Source organism: Choloepus didactylus, chromosome 8 (genome assembly GCF_015220235.1).
Source record: "Choloepus didactylus isolate mChoDid1 chromosome 8, mChoDid1.pri, whole genome shotgun sequence".
NCBI lineage: Eukaryota > Metazoa > Chordata > Mammalia > Pilosa > Megalonychidae > Choloepus > Choloepus didactylus.
The window spans coordinates 141,134,623-141,156,130 of NC_051314.1; the positions used below are offsets into that span (position 1 = coordinate 141,134,623).

Below are 21,508 nucleotides of genomic sequence, written 5' to 3' on the forward strand. Positions count from 1 at the left end.
AGGAAACCACTGGCAGGCAATCATTTCTTTTGTTGTTATTCTATGACTGCTTTTTATTAAATGGTTCTCTCATATTAACCAGCCTTTGGATAATTTTATTTTTTGTAAAAAAGCCTAAAATATAACTGTAAAGTACAAGTCTACTATTGGCATGCTATATAAAAGTAATTATTTTCTTTCATTAATTAAACCAGTATTTGCTGAGCACCTGCCATATGCCCACACACTATACAGGGGCTGGGGTTATAGTTCATATGAATTCTCTCAGACATACTTTATTTTTAACCCCAGCTCTAAAACTATGACAATAAAAACAAATATCTAATCACAGTTTAAAACAATTTGAAACTCTAAAATGCTGAAACATAAAACTTATAGTCTGTGTAGGGTCCAAAGAGCTTATTTTAAAAATCCATTAGGCAAAATTAAAAAAATTAACCAGTACTTACTATCTTTCATCTTGATGAAATCTTATATATATAGATATATATATACAAATGTAAAGAAGAAAAATATCAAAAGGGCATTCCAAAGTCTTTGGATTTAAAATTATAACTTTACTTTTCTCCATTAATCTATTTTAATTTATTCTATACAAATTTTCTAATGGAATATTTCAAAATCTATTAGATATCCTAATAATCTTGGAGGGAAATTTACTTTTTTGTTAATGTGAAGAAAACAGTCATTCATATACAGGCAGCTGCTAGGTAAACTAAAATCTGCTGTTATTGTCCCACAAGCTCTGACAGTGACACCAGAAATCTATTTATCAATTCTACATTGGTAATGAGCAGCTACAATCAGATGTCAGTCAATTTTCCATACAAGTGTGCCCCAACATTGATTGATCATCTTATGTTACACATATCTGAAAAGCACTTGATACTTACTGATTGACTGATACAGAAAATAATATTTTCACTGAAATATTTGTTGGAAATTTAAGAAATAGATTACAATAAACAAAACCAAGAAACAGAGAATAGGTCTATAAAAGCCAATGTTTAATTTTCATATAGTTTTAAATGATATGAACACCTTACATCACCCTGAAAGCAAAATGAAATACATTTTACTTTTTAACTTCAAAATAGCAATTTAGTTTTAGATACTCACACTATAAAGGTCTCTTGTTTCTTCTTTCATTTTAGGGATCTCAAGAAGTAAAGCCCAGACTTCCCCTCTGAGCTGGAGTGGGATTCCTTTGTAAATTCTCCTATGAAACTTATTAAGTAAAAGATAAATTGAAGGTCAGAAACTGACAAAAGCTTAAACTAGCCCAAATCAAACTAATTCATACCTGTTAGTCTTTTATTTTCAAAGTACCCATGATAACTAATTGATACATTTTAACCTGGCACATTTAGATCATTTTTCAGATCATAACAGGGAGGCAAATACACCAAAAGGGTAAAATAAGCAAATTTTAAAAATGTTAAATATGCCTCGTACATTAGTGTTTTCATATCACGAACAAGGTAGCCTAAAGTGGCATGAAAGCAATCAGTACTCTTTTTTTAACACAGGCACTTCCCAAGCTGTGAACATCTGATTTACACATTCCCTGTTGCTCCACACTTGAACTTGCTCCACACTTTCTTCCTTTTTCCCCACATACCTACAAGATGCTCCCAGTAGCAAAGAGGTTGCCTTGTGCCAAAAGTGTCCTCATGGAGTACACAGATTAGCCCCTAATCTCTTTCCCACCACTTTCTCTCTGGGGCTCTCCCAAACATATCAAGCTCCTTCCCTTCTAGCTCATAATCAGTTCATTCCACCTCAAGCAATTTTCAGTTGCCCCATCCCCCTCATTCTCACCTTCCTCTCCTCTCTTTTCAATTCTTAATAGTTTCTTCAGGCAAACCTTTGTCCTTATTTATTTATTTTTTTTAACTGACATTGGTCCCATTTAATCAGATAAAAATAGTGATAACTCTCCATCAAGAAGGAAAGATATCACTTTTGAATGCAACTGGGCATATAACATCAGTTTCATCAACTCCTGGGGTCCTTGAATCAATACAGTGCTATCACCTTAGGAATCTTAAGACTCCATATTCTTCTCCATTTATTGTAATTATATTTTTCCTCCAGTATAATTATTCAAAATAACAAACAAAACTATGGCCATTAAATGCCATGTATAATAAAACTTTGAAACTTAATTGTACAAACAAAGAAATGACTTAAAAAATTACAGCAGAAACCCTTAAGGAGTGAGGTAAGAACACATACATAACTACGTTTATGATCAAAAGAATATATTTTAATATTATGGCTAAGAAAACAAGACACATTCTGATAGTTGAAATGCTGAAGAGCTATATGACAAGGAAGAAGCAGAGCTTCAACCTCTACAATTACTGTGCCTAGATTTTTCAGCTAATGCTTTAGTAAGTAAGTCACGATGTAGCTTTAAGAAACTTTGATTATGTGATTTAAAGTGAATGATGTTTTTGGAGCAATTTTTATTGTGAAACACTGAATACTCTGAAAATGATTCAATTAGATAATCACATTCATAATTTCAGTTCTGTTGTTTTGTATAAAATACTATGCCTCAAAGTTGAGATTTCAGTACAGTATATAGTGACTAGAATAATAGACATCCTTAACTCACACAGCAGCTCTAATTGGACGTACCCAGAGAGACTATGTGTGACTGTAAACTAGACTCTACTAACTTGCAATGTCCGATGCACTAATCATATACCACCATTAACTGCAAACTGAATGTAGTAAAAACAAGTGAATTTAAAATTTATTTTCCCAAACAAAGCTTGCCATCTATATACACTTCAAAATTATAGTAAATTACACTTTTAAAGGAATGTTTATACACTAAAAGTAACTTCAAATAATCTCTTAAACTTCTAGAATGAAGATACTGCACTTTAAGCAGCTGCTATGAGTATCAGAAAGTACAGAAATTACTGCAAATGTCAAAAATGAAATTCTAAATAGTAAAACAGAATATGATGGTAAATAAACTTATGTCAATGGAAGTGAATTTTCACTAACTTGATGCTTTTCAATGAGTAAAATAAGAGCTCTACCATGTGTCTCTTAAACTGTATTACTTGACATTATTTTATTGCTTTGATTCAACATATTACTCAATATTTGTACATACATCATTGTTTATTACCTATCCAAAGTTAATCTCAATTCAGGAAAAAATAATCAGTCAAATTATTATGATTAAATTAAGAAGAGGTACCAAAAAAATTTCAAGTAGAAATAAAAAGTGAATGGCCCTACTACCACTTCAGGGCTAAAATTAAAAGTTAGACACACATGGAAAAGATTAAGAAAGAAATACTAATACACTAACATTATCATCACCCACAGTAGCAATTAAAACAACGAACTCTTACTGAACACATTTTACTATGTGTAGGCAATTATTTTAAGGTCTTTACAGACATTCATTTAATCATCCCAACAACTCTGTGGGATAATGGAAACTTAATCACAGAGGTTTAAAAAAACTCATCCAAAGAGGTTAAATAACAAGATGGTACCAGCTGGTGAAAGATATTGATTTTACATTTTACAAAACACAAAGGCCATTGTCCCATGACCACGGTATACAGTTGTACCCAACTGGACATCTAAAACACAGGGAACAGACAACAGGAAAATATTAAGAAAATCCCAACAGCAGAAAGCATGAAAGGAATGGTAATATAACTATACCTAAAACTTACAAGGAATATAAAAAGGATGTGTCTGGAACCCAAGCTCAAGGAGTTAATGAAAAAAAAGATATACATAAAATCACATGCAGCAGGAAAAGAATTAAATTATGAGAACTTAAAATAAGACTTTTAAATTATGCTTATTGATATTCAAATACTTGTGCTGTTACACAAGAGAGAGACTTATTATGATTAAATATCTTTCCTTACAAATTTTCAATTATCTTAGAAACTTTGTAAAACTAAGCAGAAATTACACTGAAGCACAAGAGTTAAGATACAGTTTGCTTATCCTCCGCAATAGCCCAGTTTACATATGTAGAGAATCTTTCAGTTGACAAAGTAGTGTCTCATATTTTCCACAGCTCTGTAATGTAGGCAGAGTGGGTGCTATTCCACTTTAAAAGGAAGGAAACCGAGGTATAAAACATTAGTCCGTCTAGGCCAAAGAATTCCATTTTCTCACTCCTAATTCAGGGTTCTTTTTGCCAAACCACACTGCCTCCTAGAGATTACAGCTTTAATAAAGTAGCAGAATTTGTCAGAAGATAGCTGATTGTCCCCCAATTCATAAACCCATATCATCCATTCATTTTAAAAAGAAAAATTTTGTAATCAATACTTGCGCTTTGTGGTAAACATATATTAGGTACAATGGTGACAACCTTGAAAAAGTTCCTGGGGAATTTACAGTATAGCAGGAAGATCCCTATGTAAGCGGGTAATTGTAACATAAACACTGTATAATAAAATAAAGGCACACACACTAATTGGTTTTGGAGCCGGGAATCACACCGAAGGGAGAAGCTGTGGTAGAGAAAGACCCCCCAGAGTTGGGCCAGGGTGGTAAAAGAGAATGTAGGCACACACAGTCTAGTCCCCAGAGGGCCACATAGGAGGTTGTTAGCCTTTATCTAAAAGGACACATAAGAGTGTAACGGAGAATGAGAAAAAGTTGAGGGGAGAATTGTTGGGGCAAGGGTAGTAAATGAGGCACTAGGCTAGCTGCTGTTGTGGTCTCATCCTGATGTTTGTCGATTCTTTATTATGAGCCAACATTAGACTGTGTGTTTCCAGATCGACTCAATCCTTGTAACATCTCTAACGAAAGAGGCACTACTGTTATCATCCCCATTTTACAGATGAGAAAATTAAGATGTAGGAAGTTTAAGTAACTAGCTTAAAACTCAAACAGCAAATAAGCTATGAAATAAGAATTCACATTAGGTAGTCTTAACAACCATGATATATTTCTATATCATGTTTCAAATGTTTTAACATTTTGAAATTTGACAAAACCATTAAAATCCTTTTATAAATTTATTTTATAAATACATGTAAAATCTTTCAGAAAAAAAAACAAATAAGGGTACATGAAATCTACCTTTCCCCCCAAGAATCTCTGTTCACTTGCCAATAAAACCAAGCAGTCTATGTCAGCCCTACAGATACATTTGGAAATCCATCAACTTAAAAAAAAAATTCCATCGAATGATCTAACGTTTTCAATACTTCTTTCTAACCTTACTGATTTCAAAATAGTGATAAAGGTGTCCAGTCCACCTCATAAATAACATTACAGCTGCCAGTCAGTGAAATTTTCTCAGCAAGCTTGGCTCAATTTTGTGAGGCTTTTAAAACAAAAAGTGTACAACACAGGGCATACTGGTAACGTTTACTCTTTGAGCTGCTTATGCAAGAAAGTTGCCTCTCCAGTTTCTTTCATCACCCCTGCTCCACTGGCTCCTTCCTCTCTGCCTGCAAATAGGTCTAATCTGGGTCTAAAAATTTTTTAAACCATTCACAGGGCTACTGCCTCTTATAGCTACATTTCCTTTGGACTGCTTATTGACAAACATCAAAAGGTAAGCTAGCATAAAAGACAGAATGGTACAACCAAATGAGTTTTAGAGTCTGGACATAAGATCTCTTGACACTAACAAGCTGTGTGACCTTGAGAGTGTTTTCTCTAAACAATGTGCCTTAATTTTCCCATCAGTAAAATAAAATGTTGGCTAATATGATCTTAAATGTCTATTTGGTTATTTGATTAACCAAAACATACATGCATCTGCAATAGGTATTCTGCTGTTACATAGCTTAGACACAATTATAAAATGACTAGTTAGATCATAATATCTCCACTTCAACAGAGATAACTTTGTTTAGTGGACTATATTTAAAGATTACAACAAGACTGCACATGGATAGGCAATCACTGAGAGAACACAAAAGCAACACAAACAATAGAAACTTTTTTCATTAAAATTTGTATACTAAAAATCCAAATTGTCTTTATCAAAGCTATATTTTTATTTCAAGACATTTAAAGCAATTTCTCCTTATTAGTATTGTGAAAGTAAGGAATCTTTGGAGAAAAAGCATACCTTCCTTGGAACAGAAGAAAAATACATGCTACTTTTTACTTCAATGCAATTTAAAGGTAGGTATGAATTGAAAGTAGCAATTCTTTTAGAAGGCACTTTCTGTTTCACACCAAATTGGACCATATATATCATCAAATGATTATAGTTACAGGATAGTGCTTTAAAATTATACCTCTAAGAAAATAGTTCCATTAAAATCTCTCTTAATGGGAACTGCATTAGCCAGAGTTGCTGTCAGAATAACAACTTAGCAGCATTGCTCAATTTTAGAGGCTTGCATACTTTCATAGACACATGTATACTAGAGAAGAACATAAAGCCATATAATTTTACAAATATTTTATAAAACTGAATGTGAGATTAGAGTGTAGGTGTAATAGAATGAAATTTATCCTGTAATTACCTCTTGAGCAATCTTTACACAAAGATATAAGGTAAAGGAGTTGTCAACTTTTGTCCAATCTAAGAAGCTGTATAATATTAAAGGGCACAGGTGTTGTAATATCTACTTTGAACTGTTCCTCTTAAAGATAGCTTGAGTTCTAAACCGAATGCTATGACAGATAGCCAATAAAATCAACAACCCAAAAATGAAATCACTCCTGATGAAAACAAAACAATAAAAGAATCTGACAGCCTTTAAAATAAGGATATTTAGGATTCTCAAAAAGATAAATGACATTAGTCCTGTGAAAGAGCGATGACAAAAAGATTTCCATGGTTAAATAAGTCTAACGTCTTAAAAATTCACAGCATATATTATAATATTAAAGACTGTGGAATCCTATAATAAAGAAACCCTGCTTAACTTGAACTCTGGTTTTCCCACGTTAATTTAATCAGAGAATCCTTTTTCTCATGTAAGAAGTAACACCGACAGACTGCATACTGTTAGGTACTACTCTATGTACTATATATAAATTAACTTATTTAATCCTCAAAACAACTCACTGAGGCAGTACTATTATTATTCCCATTTTAAAAGTCAGCAAACTGAGGCAGAGAAAGGTTAAATATCTACCCCAAGGTTACTCAGCTAGTAAATGGCACAGCAGAAGTTTGAACCCAGAATTAGTCTACCTCCAGCATCTTGTCTCTTAACCATGAGGCTATACTACTTCTATTTAATACCTATTCAAACCCAAAGAACAGGTGTTCTCTGGAATTCTCGTTGGCAAATGCTTACCTACAATAATTCGTATCTATGCAAAAAGAAGGGAAAAAAAAACAATTACATAGAATAAAAGGTGGGTGGAAACAAAAATGTCAACAGTTAACTCAATTGTGCTTTACTGGTAGGACTATGTAAGATTTCTTTTTATTCTTTAAAAAAAAATTTTACTGTCCAACCTTCTTTCAAAAAATTAGTAGCAGTAGTTAACATTCACTGAATGCTGCGCTAAGCCAGGTACAAAGCCAGCTGCTTTCCACGCATGACATAATTCATCTCCATCCCTTTAGAATGGGCATTACTATCTCCATTTTACAAATGAGGAAACTGAGGCTTAGAATGTCAGAAATTCTCAAAGTCCAAACTATTTTGGTAACAATAATACAGGGTTATCTGCCTTTTTCACTGTGTTGACTGTTGCAGGAAAGCCACAGATAACACTGCACACTTCTGCACAAATCAAGGCAAGGGTACAATGACTGTACCACAGTTCTCAAATTACACTTACTTGGGAATGTCCTCGATGAAGCAGTAAAAATTACTAACATTATTAAACCTCAATCCTTGAGTACATGCCTTATTAATATTCTGAGTGAGGAAATGAGAAGTCAGCACAGAGCTCTTCTGTGAGCACTTGTGAGAATGCATGAATCGCCATCTGAATCAACTGCTTTTTTCCCATGGAATATCATCATTATTTGAAAGAAGAAATGAATAACCAACTACGGTTATTCGTATATGGCTACTTCGCGGACATTTTCTCAAAAATGAGGTTAAACCTGAAGGAAAACAATGGACACTGTTTGTTGCCACTGATAACATTTGACCTTTCAAGCAAAAATTAGAATTTTGGAAAACTTCTATCACTGGGTAGTTGATAACCTTCTCAAACTTAAAAGACTTTTAAGATGAGATTGGTGATGGTATTAATGGATAAGCATTTGTTTACTTCTTCATTGGTTTAAAATTTAGGAACTCAATGCAGGACAAAAAGATTTAAGAGGAAGTTTGCTAGAAGCTTTTGAAAGAGGAGCTTGCTTGTCCTTTAGAGAAAGGTTTCAGAAGTAAGGTCTCTCTCTCTTTCTGAGCACCGTGACATGTAGATAGGATGTCTGGAACTGCTGTAACCATTCCGAACCCAAAGAGAAACCAACCTCGAGAGGAAGCTGATGTGGCAGAAGGCAGAGTAGACAGATGGAAAGAAATTAAGTCATAGGCCACATAACTGAGTACATGAATTAAATCACACCTGAAGCCCAGCCCACCAATCTACCATCCAATACATCCTCTTAATTACTGAAACCAATTTGCATTGGGTATTCTCTGACTTACAACAAAAAGACTCCTCCTAATGTAAGGCATTCCATTAAGTTAAATTAAACTAAACTAAACATATGTGTGTACGTGTGTGTGTGTAATACTTTTGCAATTAAAAAAAGGAAGAAAATACACATTGAATTAATACAGTTTCATATAGAAATAACATTTTTTAATTACCTTTTCAGTGTTCTTGTATTTTTCCCATCCTTTCAGCATTTTCAGCCATTTTGTAGTTCTTTCAATTTCGAGGTGTTTTTGCTAAAATAAAATTGAAATTCATTGTTACTGTTTGTTCAAGGTTTACTTAGTAACAAATTACCTCTATTTACGAAGGAAATGCTGCTTTAAAACAACAGGACTATGAAAAAAGTCGTGCTATATTCGACAGCAAATATCCTATCTTTTTTCAAGTTGGATAAACAACAGTTGCATCAATAGCAATACCACAGCTAAAGTTAAGATTCATAGAAAACTCTCTTTTGGAGTAAGTAAAAAGACAGGGAAAGATTGTTTAAATTCTCCAACACTTTTAAACTGATAACTGAAAATCTTGAGTATTTTATACATTTAAACCAAAAGGAAGCTTTAAAGCATGTTTTATGAAGCACCAACACATAATTTCAAAATTCAATTCCCTTCTTTTGCATTGCATTCTAGCATATTAATGATTTCAGCAACAGAGATGGATTTTTAAAGGAGAATTGGGTTTTCAATCATTCATTATTTATTTATTATTTACTGATGGAATGATTAATATATAACAAGCACTATGCTACTAGAGAAAAACGATACAAAAATAAGTAATAGTTACTGCTATCAAGAAGCTCACTTTCTGCCAAGGGCAATTGTCACAGAAATATACAGAAATACACATCCTTACTCAATCCTAAGGTGGTGGAGTGACTTATCTGACTAATAAATTTAGAAAAATAATGGCACCTACAACTCTCAGTTTTCTTTTTACCCCTCTTTATTTTCCTGTCTGTCTATCTATCTATCTATCTAGGATTGAATCATCTCCCCCACAAAAGGCATGCCCAGGTCCCAACATTCTTATAAGCAAAGGAAATTGGACATGGAAGAGAAGCCACATGGAGTAGCTAGAAAGCCGCAAGTCAAAAGAACCCAGAAGAGAAAGAAGACGCTGCCATATTGCCATATGATGGAAAAGCCGAGGAACCAAGGGTCTCCAGCAGCTAGCTGCAGAACACCACAGTCTTCTTGGAAAAAAGCATTGCTTTGATGACACCTCGATTTTAGACTTCAAACCTCAAAACCATGAGCCAATAAATTCCCATTGTTTAAGTCAACCCACTGTATGGTATTTGCTTTATTTAGCAGCCAAGAAACTAAAACGCTATCTCTATATCTATCTATTTATTTTGTTTACACACACTGTATCATAATTCAGCTTTGGCTGCTGAAATCATACAGCTGTGAAGACTTGCCTTTGTTCCAGTTAGACTACTTTTCAGTTCTATACTGAGTATCTCAAGTACCGTAGAAAATATGCCACTTCTTCTTTTAGGGCTGTTTTGTAATATATATAAGGACTAGAACTGGGTTTTTAAAGAAACACATTCAAGTATGACAAGATACGGTGTTGTCACCATTCCAAGTGCTGTCTAGTAGTTGAAACAAAATTATTTAATGTCATTTAAGAAAGTGACCAACTGTATTGTGCTCTTAAAAACTCCTCTCCCTTTTCTTTGGGAGCCTGACAACCATCAGAAAGCACATTTGCACTCCATCCCTCCAGGCAGAAAAAAACACCCTCTTCAGCACGGAAGTCTGTGGTGACCTCTTTGTCCATAAGCAGGTGAGTCTGTCCCTTCTGGGGTTTGGTATCAGGAAGTCCTCTGCTGCTGCATACAACTGCATTCTCCCATCACCACTCTAAGCTCCACAGAAGCGGAGAGCATTTGCTGCTTTCCCCACTGCCTAGAACAGTGCCTGGCCTGGAGGAGGCACCTAATTATTGACTTTGTTTTCACAAAAACAAAACCCAATATAATTCTCCTATGAGTGGGGAGAGATTCTGCTACTTTGTTAACTCTCAATTCCCACATTTTCTTTTCCAGAGGCCGTTGTAAACATAATAAGCATATGAATAAAAAAGTAGTGGAAACAGAAGACAAAATAAAGAAAATAGTTCTAAGGATACATTTTATGATCAAAAAACAAGCAAGGTGAAGACTTGGAGAAACTTAACATATAGTATAAAGGGGAAATGGTTAAAATGTTCATAAGCATGACATGCTTGTATCATATACACCAATTTATAGATTTAGGAAATTTACTTCACACATGCCAAATGTATGAAAACTGTAACAGTTTTCTTCCTCAACTATTAAAAAACTGTCAAATATTCCATTACTACATAATTTTAATATTAAGTAATGGAATTTGAGGTAGAAAGGGTCACCAAGCAGAATGACTTGTTTAGTTTTAATGAGAAAAAGTACCCAAATAAAAAAAGAGTAGCAAACCTTTATTCCAGATTTATAATTTTACTTTCTTAGTTAAAGGAGAGCTGTAAACAGACTCCAAGCAAAGGCTCTTACCATATTAACAAACCAATGAAGGGTCCATATCTACAATTTCCTTCTCTTTCTCCCATCTTCAAACAGGACTACAACTAACCAGTTCTGTATAGAAAACATACGGAGATGAAGCCAGATGTCTCCTTCAAAGGACAAATACTTCAACTGCCATAAAGAGAAGAACCAATAGTAAAAATCCTCACTACAACCCTAGGAGGTAAGTATAATCACCTCCATTTCAAAAATAAGGAAACAGAAGCACAAAGGGGTTAAGTGACTTGCCCAGATTTACTTATCTAGCAAGTGGGATTCAAACACATCCAGGGCCTGCATTCCTTTAGCTACCAATGAAATATTTTTATATAGTTTTGTTTTTAGACATATTCTTAAAACTCCTAAATAATTTCATAACTCTTTTCTTAAAAATTTAATAGGTTTTTCATAATAAAAGATAATCAGTCATGAGCAAAAGATATTGTTATAATTCTCATTTTTCAAAAGACTAAGCAAATTCTTCATTATACTATTAGCGATAAAATGTTGCAGATGGTTCCAGAAATATGTTTAATTTTAAAACTCAGTGGGGCACTGAAATCTAATTAATGTTTCAGTTAAATGTGACTTTACAGAAGGCCAAGCTGTGAAAAATTAAGATTGATCTAAGTTGCCATTTGGGAGTTTTTTATTCTTCTGCACTTCCTCCCCTAACTTCTTCGAAGCATAATTCCTTTTTCCACCAACAAGAAAACGCCAAATAATTCAAGCCAACTCAAGAGTATAATAAAATACATTTTGCCTGCTGAGATCTAGCAGTTCTCTTGCTATCTTTCATTTTTATGACTATGAATTATCAAGGAATCACTTTAGGATGTAGTTTGTTTTTTATTTTAAAGGCCCACTTTTGTACTATAATGCTCATCCACAATTTCAAATGTTACACATTCTCACACTGCCAGGTCAAACACACACATACACAATTTTAAGAACCATTAGGTATGCTTTTCTTTCCCCTACAGTAGGAAGAAGGAAAAATAGCATACTTCGGAAAAAGCTCCCAGGCAGTAGGTTTTTAAAGTTATACATTAGTAGATCAATCAAGTTTAAGTTATAACTCCATAATGCTGTCAGTTCAACTATACCAGACTAGAATACATGCGAAAGTCTTTTTTTACCCCACTCATAAGGCTACAATTCATTGACAAAATACACTTTGCCACCTAACATGCTGCAGCTAACTACTGCAGCAATTATTTTGAAGTAAGAAGTAGCTGGAAATACATGTGACAAACGTGAACTTAAATGCCCTACAAAAATAGGCTGAGGACCAGCATCTCACCATGGACCCAACAGCACCAAGGCAAAGCTGGGCTACAACAGGATTAACATTAGAATCTTCACCTGAAAGATTAACAGCTCCTTCAAATTCAACTTGGCAAAACTATTTCCTAAACATGTTGCTATTGCCCTTTTGTTCCCTGTCATGAATTAACAACATCATTACCTTAAGCCAAACAAACTAGAAACTTCAATTTTGTTTTCATCTTACTTCCCGCACTCACACTACACTCTGCTGGTCCCATCTTTGATCTCCTGACTCCAACAAATCTTCTGTCCTATCCCAGGCACTCACAGTTCCTGGATGAAAGCAATAGCTCCTTGTTGGTCTCCTGACAGTCTTCAATCCAACCTCCACACTGCTACCACAACTTTTCAAACAGGCACTAATTTAAAATCTTTCAGTGATCACCCATTATCCATGAATAACGTTCAAACTTTTTAACACAGAGCGCATGGATGGCCTTTCACAATATGGCCTCAACTCACCTTCTAGTTTCACTTTCTGTTACTTTTTTGACCTGGCCACCCTGAACTATTTGTCATTCTTAACATGCAGTGTGTTTTCATGCCTTGTGGACCAATGTTTGCTACTTCTCTGCCTGTGATGCTCTTCCTCACCATGATTTGGCAGTCCTATGCATCCTCAAGACCCAGGTCAAATGTCAAGAAAAGTCTGGAGTCTTTCCCAAAGGATCCCATGTACCAAGCAAAATTAATATTCTCCTCAACATGTCGTGGCATGCATCAAGCATCCTGATGGCCTGAACTCAAATCCAAGATCTGGCCCTTACTAACTGCTTCATGTGGGGCAAGTTACCTAATCTTCCTGTACCTTAATTGCCTCACCTATAAAATGAGAATTGTTATGTTTATTGTTACAGCACCTAACACCTGTGTTTCAGTTGGCTCAAATACCTAAATCATATTATTATTAAATCATAAGCTCCTTGAGGACAGGGACAATATCACATTATATTCATCCCAAACCGCAGTTGTTACACAAGAAAAGTTAAACATTTTAAAATGAAACAGAATTTGCATAAGAAAAGACAACTGAACAGTACTAATGATGCAATGAATAGCTTTCCTGGTCCTAGGGATGGCAGGGTAGGAAGAAGAATGAATATGAATAGACAGACCAAAATCATATTATTACTTTTAATAGGTTCAATCAGTAACCAAAAGCGGATTATAATAAAATATCTCTTATGTAGCATAATGGTAGAAATGGTACCATTCCTTTATGTTAGCATCACTTTTCAAAGTGCTACCACACGGCAGAACTACTGATGTTAGAAGTCTGTACAAAATGGATATTAAATAATTCTGCATCCTGCATCCTATTTCCTCCAACTTTTATTTAAAAATATTTCAAGCCTACAGAAAAGCTGAAAGAACTGTGTACCATACACATAACATGCTTTACAAAGAGCTACCAATTAGGAACATTGTGCCAGATACTATTTACATGGAAGGCTTTTTTGATGTTGATGTTGATCCATTAGAAGGTCACAGAATCTGTGAATACTTCATCCCTAAATATTTTGAGCCTGTATCACCTGAGAACAAAACACATTTTCCTACATAATCACACTACCATTATTACAGTAAAGAAATTTGAAGTTGATTCACTATTACCTAATAAACAACCCATACACCAAAGTCTCCACTTGTTCCCAAAATGTTCTTTATAGCTATTTTGCTTTGGAGGTCAGGGGGAGAGATTCAGGATCCAGTCCAAGATAATGCATCCATTATTGGCATGTCTCTGTAGTTTCCTTTAATCTGTAACAGTTCCCTCACCTGTTTCTGCCTGTCATAAAACTGACGGTTTTGAAGAGTCTGGACCACACTCTCTGGCTTTGTCTGATGGTCTCCTTATGATTAGATTCAGGTTAGATTTGGCATAAATATTATACATAATGTTAATCTGTACCACTATTGCTAGTCTGATCACTTGGTTAAGGTGGTATTTGCCCAATTTCTCCATTAACTATATAGAAAAATTCCCTTTTGGAACTAATTAGTAATCAGTGTGGTATTCTTTTAAGATAGCATAAATATTCTGTTCCAAACAAGTCTATCCAATGGTTTTATCATCTATTGACAATCCCTGTATGAATCAGTTTTGACCGATGCTGTTAAGATGGCAATTTTCCTTTCTCCTAATTGTAGCATTCCTTCCATATTAATTGGCATTTTTCTATTAAAAAGTTTTTTCTTTTTAGTCCCTCCATCTTTTCCAGTATCACCATGGTCTAAGGGATTATTTTACTCACTGTGTTATAATCCGTTACCATCATTATCCTTTTGGAAGCTTATTCCAATTATCCCAAATTTGGCTAGACTGCCTCCTATCTGGTCAGATATTTTTCTGCCTTTCAAGAGCATCCTTTAGACATGCCCTAGTAGTTTCTGACCACTGCCTTGTACATGATGATAATTCAGGTTCACCTTATACCATCCCTACTCCAGACCTGGAATCAGCCATTTCTTTAAGAAACCATGGTTCTTTTTAATGGGGAACAATATTTAACTAAGAACTGGATACTATATGTGCGTGTCACCAATGTAATTTTTTTAATTTAATTTTTAAAAATATGAGAAACCCTAGTATAAGAAAATTCTACTTCTCTGAGAATGTCAGAACAACACATATCAAAAAGAAAATAATGCAGAGATCTAAATCTCTAGCCTATATTCCCGTTGCTTTCTCTCTCTTACTCCACTGACTAAGAAAATGGTTCCCTGTTGTGTAATTTTCTTCCCATGAGCTGCTTTCAGGGAGGGATTAAATTTCTGTTAAAGTTTGTGATATGATACCCTATTTTCTTAAGTTGATGTCATCTCCAAGTCAGGAACAGCCTCTCCTACTAGGGCAAGGATGTACGTGTAAGGTTTAAAACCAGGACCAGTCTCTTCTCTGTTACCTCTCAACCTAGTCCAGGGATGTGAAACTATATTTTTAAAGGCTGTGCAGGACCAGCTCAATAGTAAGTACCCCCACAACTGTCTTCTGAGTCATCCAAGATATTAGTTTCTCTTCTATCTGGTCTGAGGCTCCTGCTCTTCCACTAGTGACACAGTTAACATTAAGATAGTAAAGGCTAAACAGACACACAATGCATGCATGGATATTAAAAAGCCATCTCTTCTAGAAATAAAAATCTTAGAATTTTGGTCAAATTCAAGACTTCAAATTTTTATGACTCAGAACTATCTGAATATTAAGATACAGGATTGTAGATGAAGCTGAACAGTGTCATGCATGTGTAAGCCTCACCAGCAGAGGTCAGGAGAGGACAAAAAGTACAGGAAGGAAAGAAATGTTTTATTTTTTTTTACAGAATAATATACCTTGACATTGAAAAGTCTATCAGTTGTGCATTTTAAGTAAGATTTCAAACTATGTAAGATATAGTTTTGAAAGGTTTAAATAGGCTCCATCATTCCATATATCATGTAAAATATACTACATTAAAGGAACAGCTGAATCTATGAAAATTAATAGTTTTATATATATCCACTCCTCCTTATTAAAAACATCAATAAACTCAAAGAAACAACATAATCCATTATTAATACCATCTCTGTAGACTGTGTGTATTTGTTTAAGTGCCTGTTGGGAGAACCCACAGCACTCTGGAAACACCAACATTAATCCTCTCATAAGGGATTGCATACTACTATCCCTATTTTAAAAAGGGATTTCAGTTACAGAATAGCCCTTACATAAAATAATACATTGGCAAAGCTGGAATTAAAGCCATGATTTCCTAACTATCATGAGTGAGCTCATCTTCCCAAGATGGTAGGAAGTGTGTGCTTTGTAAGGATGAATAAACATTTGTAGACTTCAGCCTACATTGCCATTGGTTTTATTCAGTTAATAAACAGATGTAGAATTTTTTGGTAGTTTTCTAGAAATGGCAGAGCTTGGCCACTGAGACTAGGCCGTTGCTGTAGAATGTATGAATTTCAATCAAACCAGAAAAACTGGGGGGGGAATCCTGATAAACAAAAAAATTCCCAGCCTTCAACTGCTTTGCATGTGTCTAAGTTCTCATTCCATTTTAAAGAAACCAAAACTATAAAAGGCAGGTTGTATAATATGAGTGCAGTTTATGTATGAAAGGCATGATGGAACCCAAATAAGCAACCTCAGAACCCTGCCCTTCCCCCAATAAAAGACTGATGAATCAATTTACATCTTATGCTAAAATGAAATATTAAGGTATGCACAGATCACTTTTTAGTAATTTTCCATTATATTCAACTCTTTAGAGTAAACACCCAATTCATTTTAAGTGTAATAACATTGAGTAAGAAGTCTTTTATTGTACAGGCCAAGTCTCTTGAAAAAAAAAAATCTTAAAAAGTCTCCCTCAATCATGCATCCTCCACTAGCTTTGTCTTCTCTTTCTTCTTCTCTTCACTGTCACAATTTCTTGAATTACCTATATCATCAATTCCTAGACTTTCAGACTTTCTGCCCTAGGAAATTACAAGAAGCTTGGGAGAGGGGGAGAGGATTGGAGGGGGGGTAAAATCAATATTGAGTTGCCAATTTTCATTTTGGCAAATACGGACATCTTTTATTAAAAAATCACCTCCAACTCTTGTCTCCCTAATTTCTCAAATAAAGGACACTGTAACCCTCAAAAAGAGAATCTCTGCCAGTGCTTTAAATTCAGTATCTGTGTTATAAAGAACTCATTACATTATTCAGCCATGCATTAGCCACTACTAAGTGAGCACATACTCTGTGCTGAGCACCGGTTCTGGGCTCGGGCAGTGAACAGAGCTGTTAAAAGCCCTGCCCTCATAGTCGAAGGAAACAGATGAAATAAAGAAATAAGTAAAATATACAGTATGTGAAACAGTGTTAAGTGCTAAAGAGAAAAATAAAGGAGGGGGATAATTAGCATGTAGGGAAGGGGTTTGCAGTTTTAGTACAATGGTCAAGGAGGGTCTTATTTAGCAGGTGACACCAGAGTAAACACCTGAAGGAAATCAGGGACAGGGCCCTGCAGCTATCAGAGGGAAGGGTCTCCAAGGTGAGAAGTATAACCAGTGCCTGAAAGAGGGAATGTGGCCAGCATGTTCAAGAAACAATAAGGAGGCCCTGAGTTAGCAAGGGCAGGTGGTAGGAGTCGGGATCCTACTGGGCCTTGCAGCTTATTCCAAAAACCTTCCTCCTCCACTCTGGGAAAAATGGGGAGCCGTCATATGCTCTGATCAGAGGGAGAAACCATCTGACTTGAGTTTTAACAGGATTGTTCTGGCTGTTTAGGTGAGAAAAGACAGGATGCAAGAATACAGCAGGCTCCAAAAGGCAGATGACAGTGGACCAGGATGGCAGAAGGGTAGATGGGGACAGTCATCAGATTCTGAATACATTCTCAAGGCAGAGCTCACAGGATTGGCTGCCAGGTGAGATGCGGGGTGTGACAGAAAGTCAAAGATAACTCAGAAGCCTCTGGACTGAACAACCAGAAGAGTGGAGTGGTTGTTTACTGAGATGTGGGCATTGGTTAAAGGAATGGATGTGAAAAAGTAAGAGAAGCTCTGATTTGGACATTTCTAAGACATCCAAACACAGAGACCTGTGACATTGAAGTCAGGCCTCTAAGTGCAGACCCTGAAGCATATGTACAGGGATAAACAAGTCAGGGGCACAGGGAGCCAAGTCTTCAACACAGAATTGGCATTTAACGCCAAAAGACCGGATGAGATCACCAATGAAGAAAGAACAGTTGGGAGGGAGAAGTTCAAGGCCTGCCACAACACTCATAGGAGATGAGAAGGAAGAAGTCAAGGAAACATAGAAAGAGCAATCGGTGAGGAAAGAAGAATCTGAGTATGGTGTTCCCCAAGGCCAACAAGAGAGAACGTACTTAAAAAGAGACAGTGAAAGGAAATATCAAATGCTTCTGACAGGTCAAGAGGAACACTGAGAACTGACCACTAGATGTAACAACACAGTGCTATCAGAAGCTTTTATAGTGACAGTGGTGGGATAAAAGGTTTGGGAGTTAAAAATCTGTTTGGAATGGATACAAGAGACAATATTACGAGAGAAATGGAAAAGAGAATACAGACACCTCTTCCAAGGAGTTTTGATGTAAGGGAAACAGAGTCAAAGCAGTAGTTGAGGAGGTAATAGGGTCAAAAGAAGATTTCTTTTTAATGGAAGTGATAACAGATTGCACTCTGATGGGAGCAATCAAGTAGAAAAGGAAAGAATTCAGGGGACGGAAGAACAGTTAGGAGGGTGTCTGAATGAACGACAGGCATACTCCTAGTCGCTGGACGACACAAACACAGACGAAGGCATGGTTGTGGAATCTCGTGGAAAAGACAGGGGTGGAGGTGTGTGTAGAAACTTGTAGAAGTTCCCTTCTGATTGCCTCTATTTTCTCTGCGAAATAAAATTCATGAAATAAAAAGCAAGAACATCACCTGGAGAAGGGTGTGCTGGAGGCTTCAGGAGGGAAGACAAGGTTCAAATAGTGGAAATAGAGAGTAAATTTCCTAGGGAAAACCAGGCTGACTGCCAGGCAGCCTTAGTGGTCCAGCTGAGGTCTGTGATTTAGAGTGAAACAAATCGAAATGGGAGTACCTTTTCCAGTCTCATTGGTCAGGCAGATGCAGGCACTGAAGAGGCAGAGTGGACGAGTGGACTTCAGCTAGGATGGTCATTTAAAAAGAAGCAAGAGAGGCAAGGGAGCTGAAGATTTATGCAAGGGAGTGATTATAATGACCTACAAAAGAACTTGAGCTGGGAAAGAAAAGGGAAATGGAGACATGAGAGTGGTGAGGGATGAGACAGCGGCAGTGCAGTGGAGCTGTGGCAACAGTGAGGTCAAAGGATTAGGGAAGGCAGACACTCAACAAGACAGGAGAGGATGGCTGGAGAGTGGGAACAAGACTTTATTTGCCCACTTCAAAGGAAACGGACAGAAACTTCACCAAAGGACAGAATTTAGAAAGGGCTATGTTCATTTCCTTCTCATTCTTTTCACAGCCACATGGAATCAGCCTTCCCCACCACAAGCACTACCATTTCATTTCACTGAAACTATGATTCCTAATGCTATCAATATTCTCCCACCTACGGTCTTCCTCTAGTCACTGGAGAGTGAGCTTCTCAAAGGTGGAAACTGTCTTATTTATCCTATTATTCTATGCAGTACCTATTCTAGTGCTTGACACATAGTTGCTACTCAATAATGCAACTATTAAAAGAAAGAAATTCCTTTCTCATAAACACCAAGGTTACGATACTGAAAGAGAACCAGGCAGTCACAGGAGAATTCAACTGCAGATAGTACACAAATGGATTTCTACATATGTAAAATGGCAATTTGGGTTACCTCTTAGGGTCACACTACAGTTTTGCTTTTCAAAACAACATGAAGGGTGATTGGGAAGATTTTCTAAAATATTTTTCAAAAACAAATTCCAATTTCACCTCCATTAACTGAAACCAACCTCAGCACACACACAAACTACTGAGAGTATTTCTATAGATAGACTCACTTTCATTCTATAATGCATTATTTGACATAGAAAAAAGTGGGAAGGGGAAGGGAGATTCTGACCAACCTTAAGACAGTCAGTCCCTAGTTCTCATGCACACAAGATATGGAACCAGTTCCCTAGCTGAGCATAAAGAGGAAAGGACAAACACTGGATTTTAAAAAAAGTTGACAGGTTTACTATATAGAAGACTTCCCTAAGTCCTTAAAATGCTAATATACGTATTTGGCTATAGGAAACATTTTGGTTGTTATTATGAAAAATGTATTAAAATCTCAGGGAACCGTTCTGTTCCAAGGATCTATGCTCTAGAATAGTGCTTTATTAGCCAGAGGGGTGCATGAGAATCACCTCTGAAGCTTTAAAAATGCATATACCCGGTAGAAGATAATATTGACTGTATTTTAAAACTCCAACTTCTGCCTGAGACCAAAGGTGTAGATGGTTATTTGGTGGAAAATCTTTATTTTCTGTAGCACGCCATATAATTTAACTTGTATGGTCAGTTTACTCAAACACCATAATTACATGGAACCTTGAATAGGGGGTGAGATCTGATCTGTTTGTACAGGTGAGTGTGAAGCCCCAACACATCCCAAAGTAATTTGGGCAGACGATAAAGAAGTACCTGAAAAGTCCCCTTGAGGGACTGAGGAAAAATGTGGAAATATTAAATTTACTCACCTGGGGAATTCCTTATATTCTCGCAAACACTGGGGACTACCAATTTAGTAGGCCGAGCCCTCAATCTTGGGGCTTGCCCTTATGAAGCCTGTTACTGCAAAGGAGAGGCTAAGACTACTTATAATTGTGCCTGAGAGTCACCCCCAGAGAACCTCTTTTGTTGTTCAGATGTGGCCCCCCCTCTCTAAGCCAACTTGGCAGGTGGACTTGCTGCCCCCTCCCTTACATGGGACATTACTCCCAGGGGTGTAAATCTCCCTGGCAATGTGGGACATGACTCCCAGGGATGAGTCTGGACCCAGCATTGTGGGATTGAGAAAGCCTTCTTGACCAAAAGGGGGAAGAGAAATAAAACAAAGTCAGGTTTCAGGGGCTGAGAGATTTCAAATGGGGTCAAGAGGTCATTATGGAGGTTATTCTTATGCATTATATAGATATCCCTTTCTAGTTTTTAGAGTATTAGAATAGCTAGAAGGAAATACCTGAAACTGTTGAACTGCAATCCACTAGCATTGTTTTTTAAAGACAAGTATTTAATTATTAAGCTTATACAGTGTGACTGTGTGATTGTAGGAAACCTTGTGGCTCATACTCCCTTAATCCATTGTGTGGACAGACGAGTAGAAAAATGGGGGGGGGGGGGTGTTAAATGAATAATAGTGGGGAGTGGGGGAGATGGGTTGTTTTGAGTGTTATGTTTTACTCTTATTTTAATTATTATTATTTTTTTTGGAGTAATGAAAATGTTAAAAAATTGACTGTGGTGATGAATCCAACAACTATATGATGATAATGTGAACAACTGATTGTACACTTTGG

At 36.1% G+C, this 21,508-nt stretch overlaps 1 protein-coding gene across 4 annotated transcripts in view; it reads right to left on the bottom strand.

Annotated features, from left to right (window-relative positions):
* Positions 1-21,508, bottom strand: part of USP6NL (USP6 N-terminal like) — a 238,309-nt gene that overhangs the window by 43,437 nt on the left and 173,364 nt on the right. For all 4 annotated transcript variants that reach the window (XM_037847962.1, XM_037847960.1, XM_037847959.1 and 1 more), the window contains 2 exons: positions 8,760-8,840; positions 1,120-1,227 (listed from right to left, as the gene is read on the bottom strand). In XM_037847962.1, the coding sequence (XP_037703890.1) occupies positions 1,120-1,227; positions 8,760-8,840 (189 nt within the window). The remainder of the gene's footprint in view (positions 1-1,119; positions 1,228-8,759; positions 8,841-21,508) is intronic.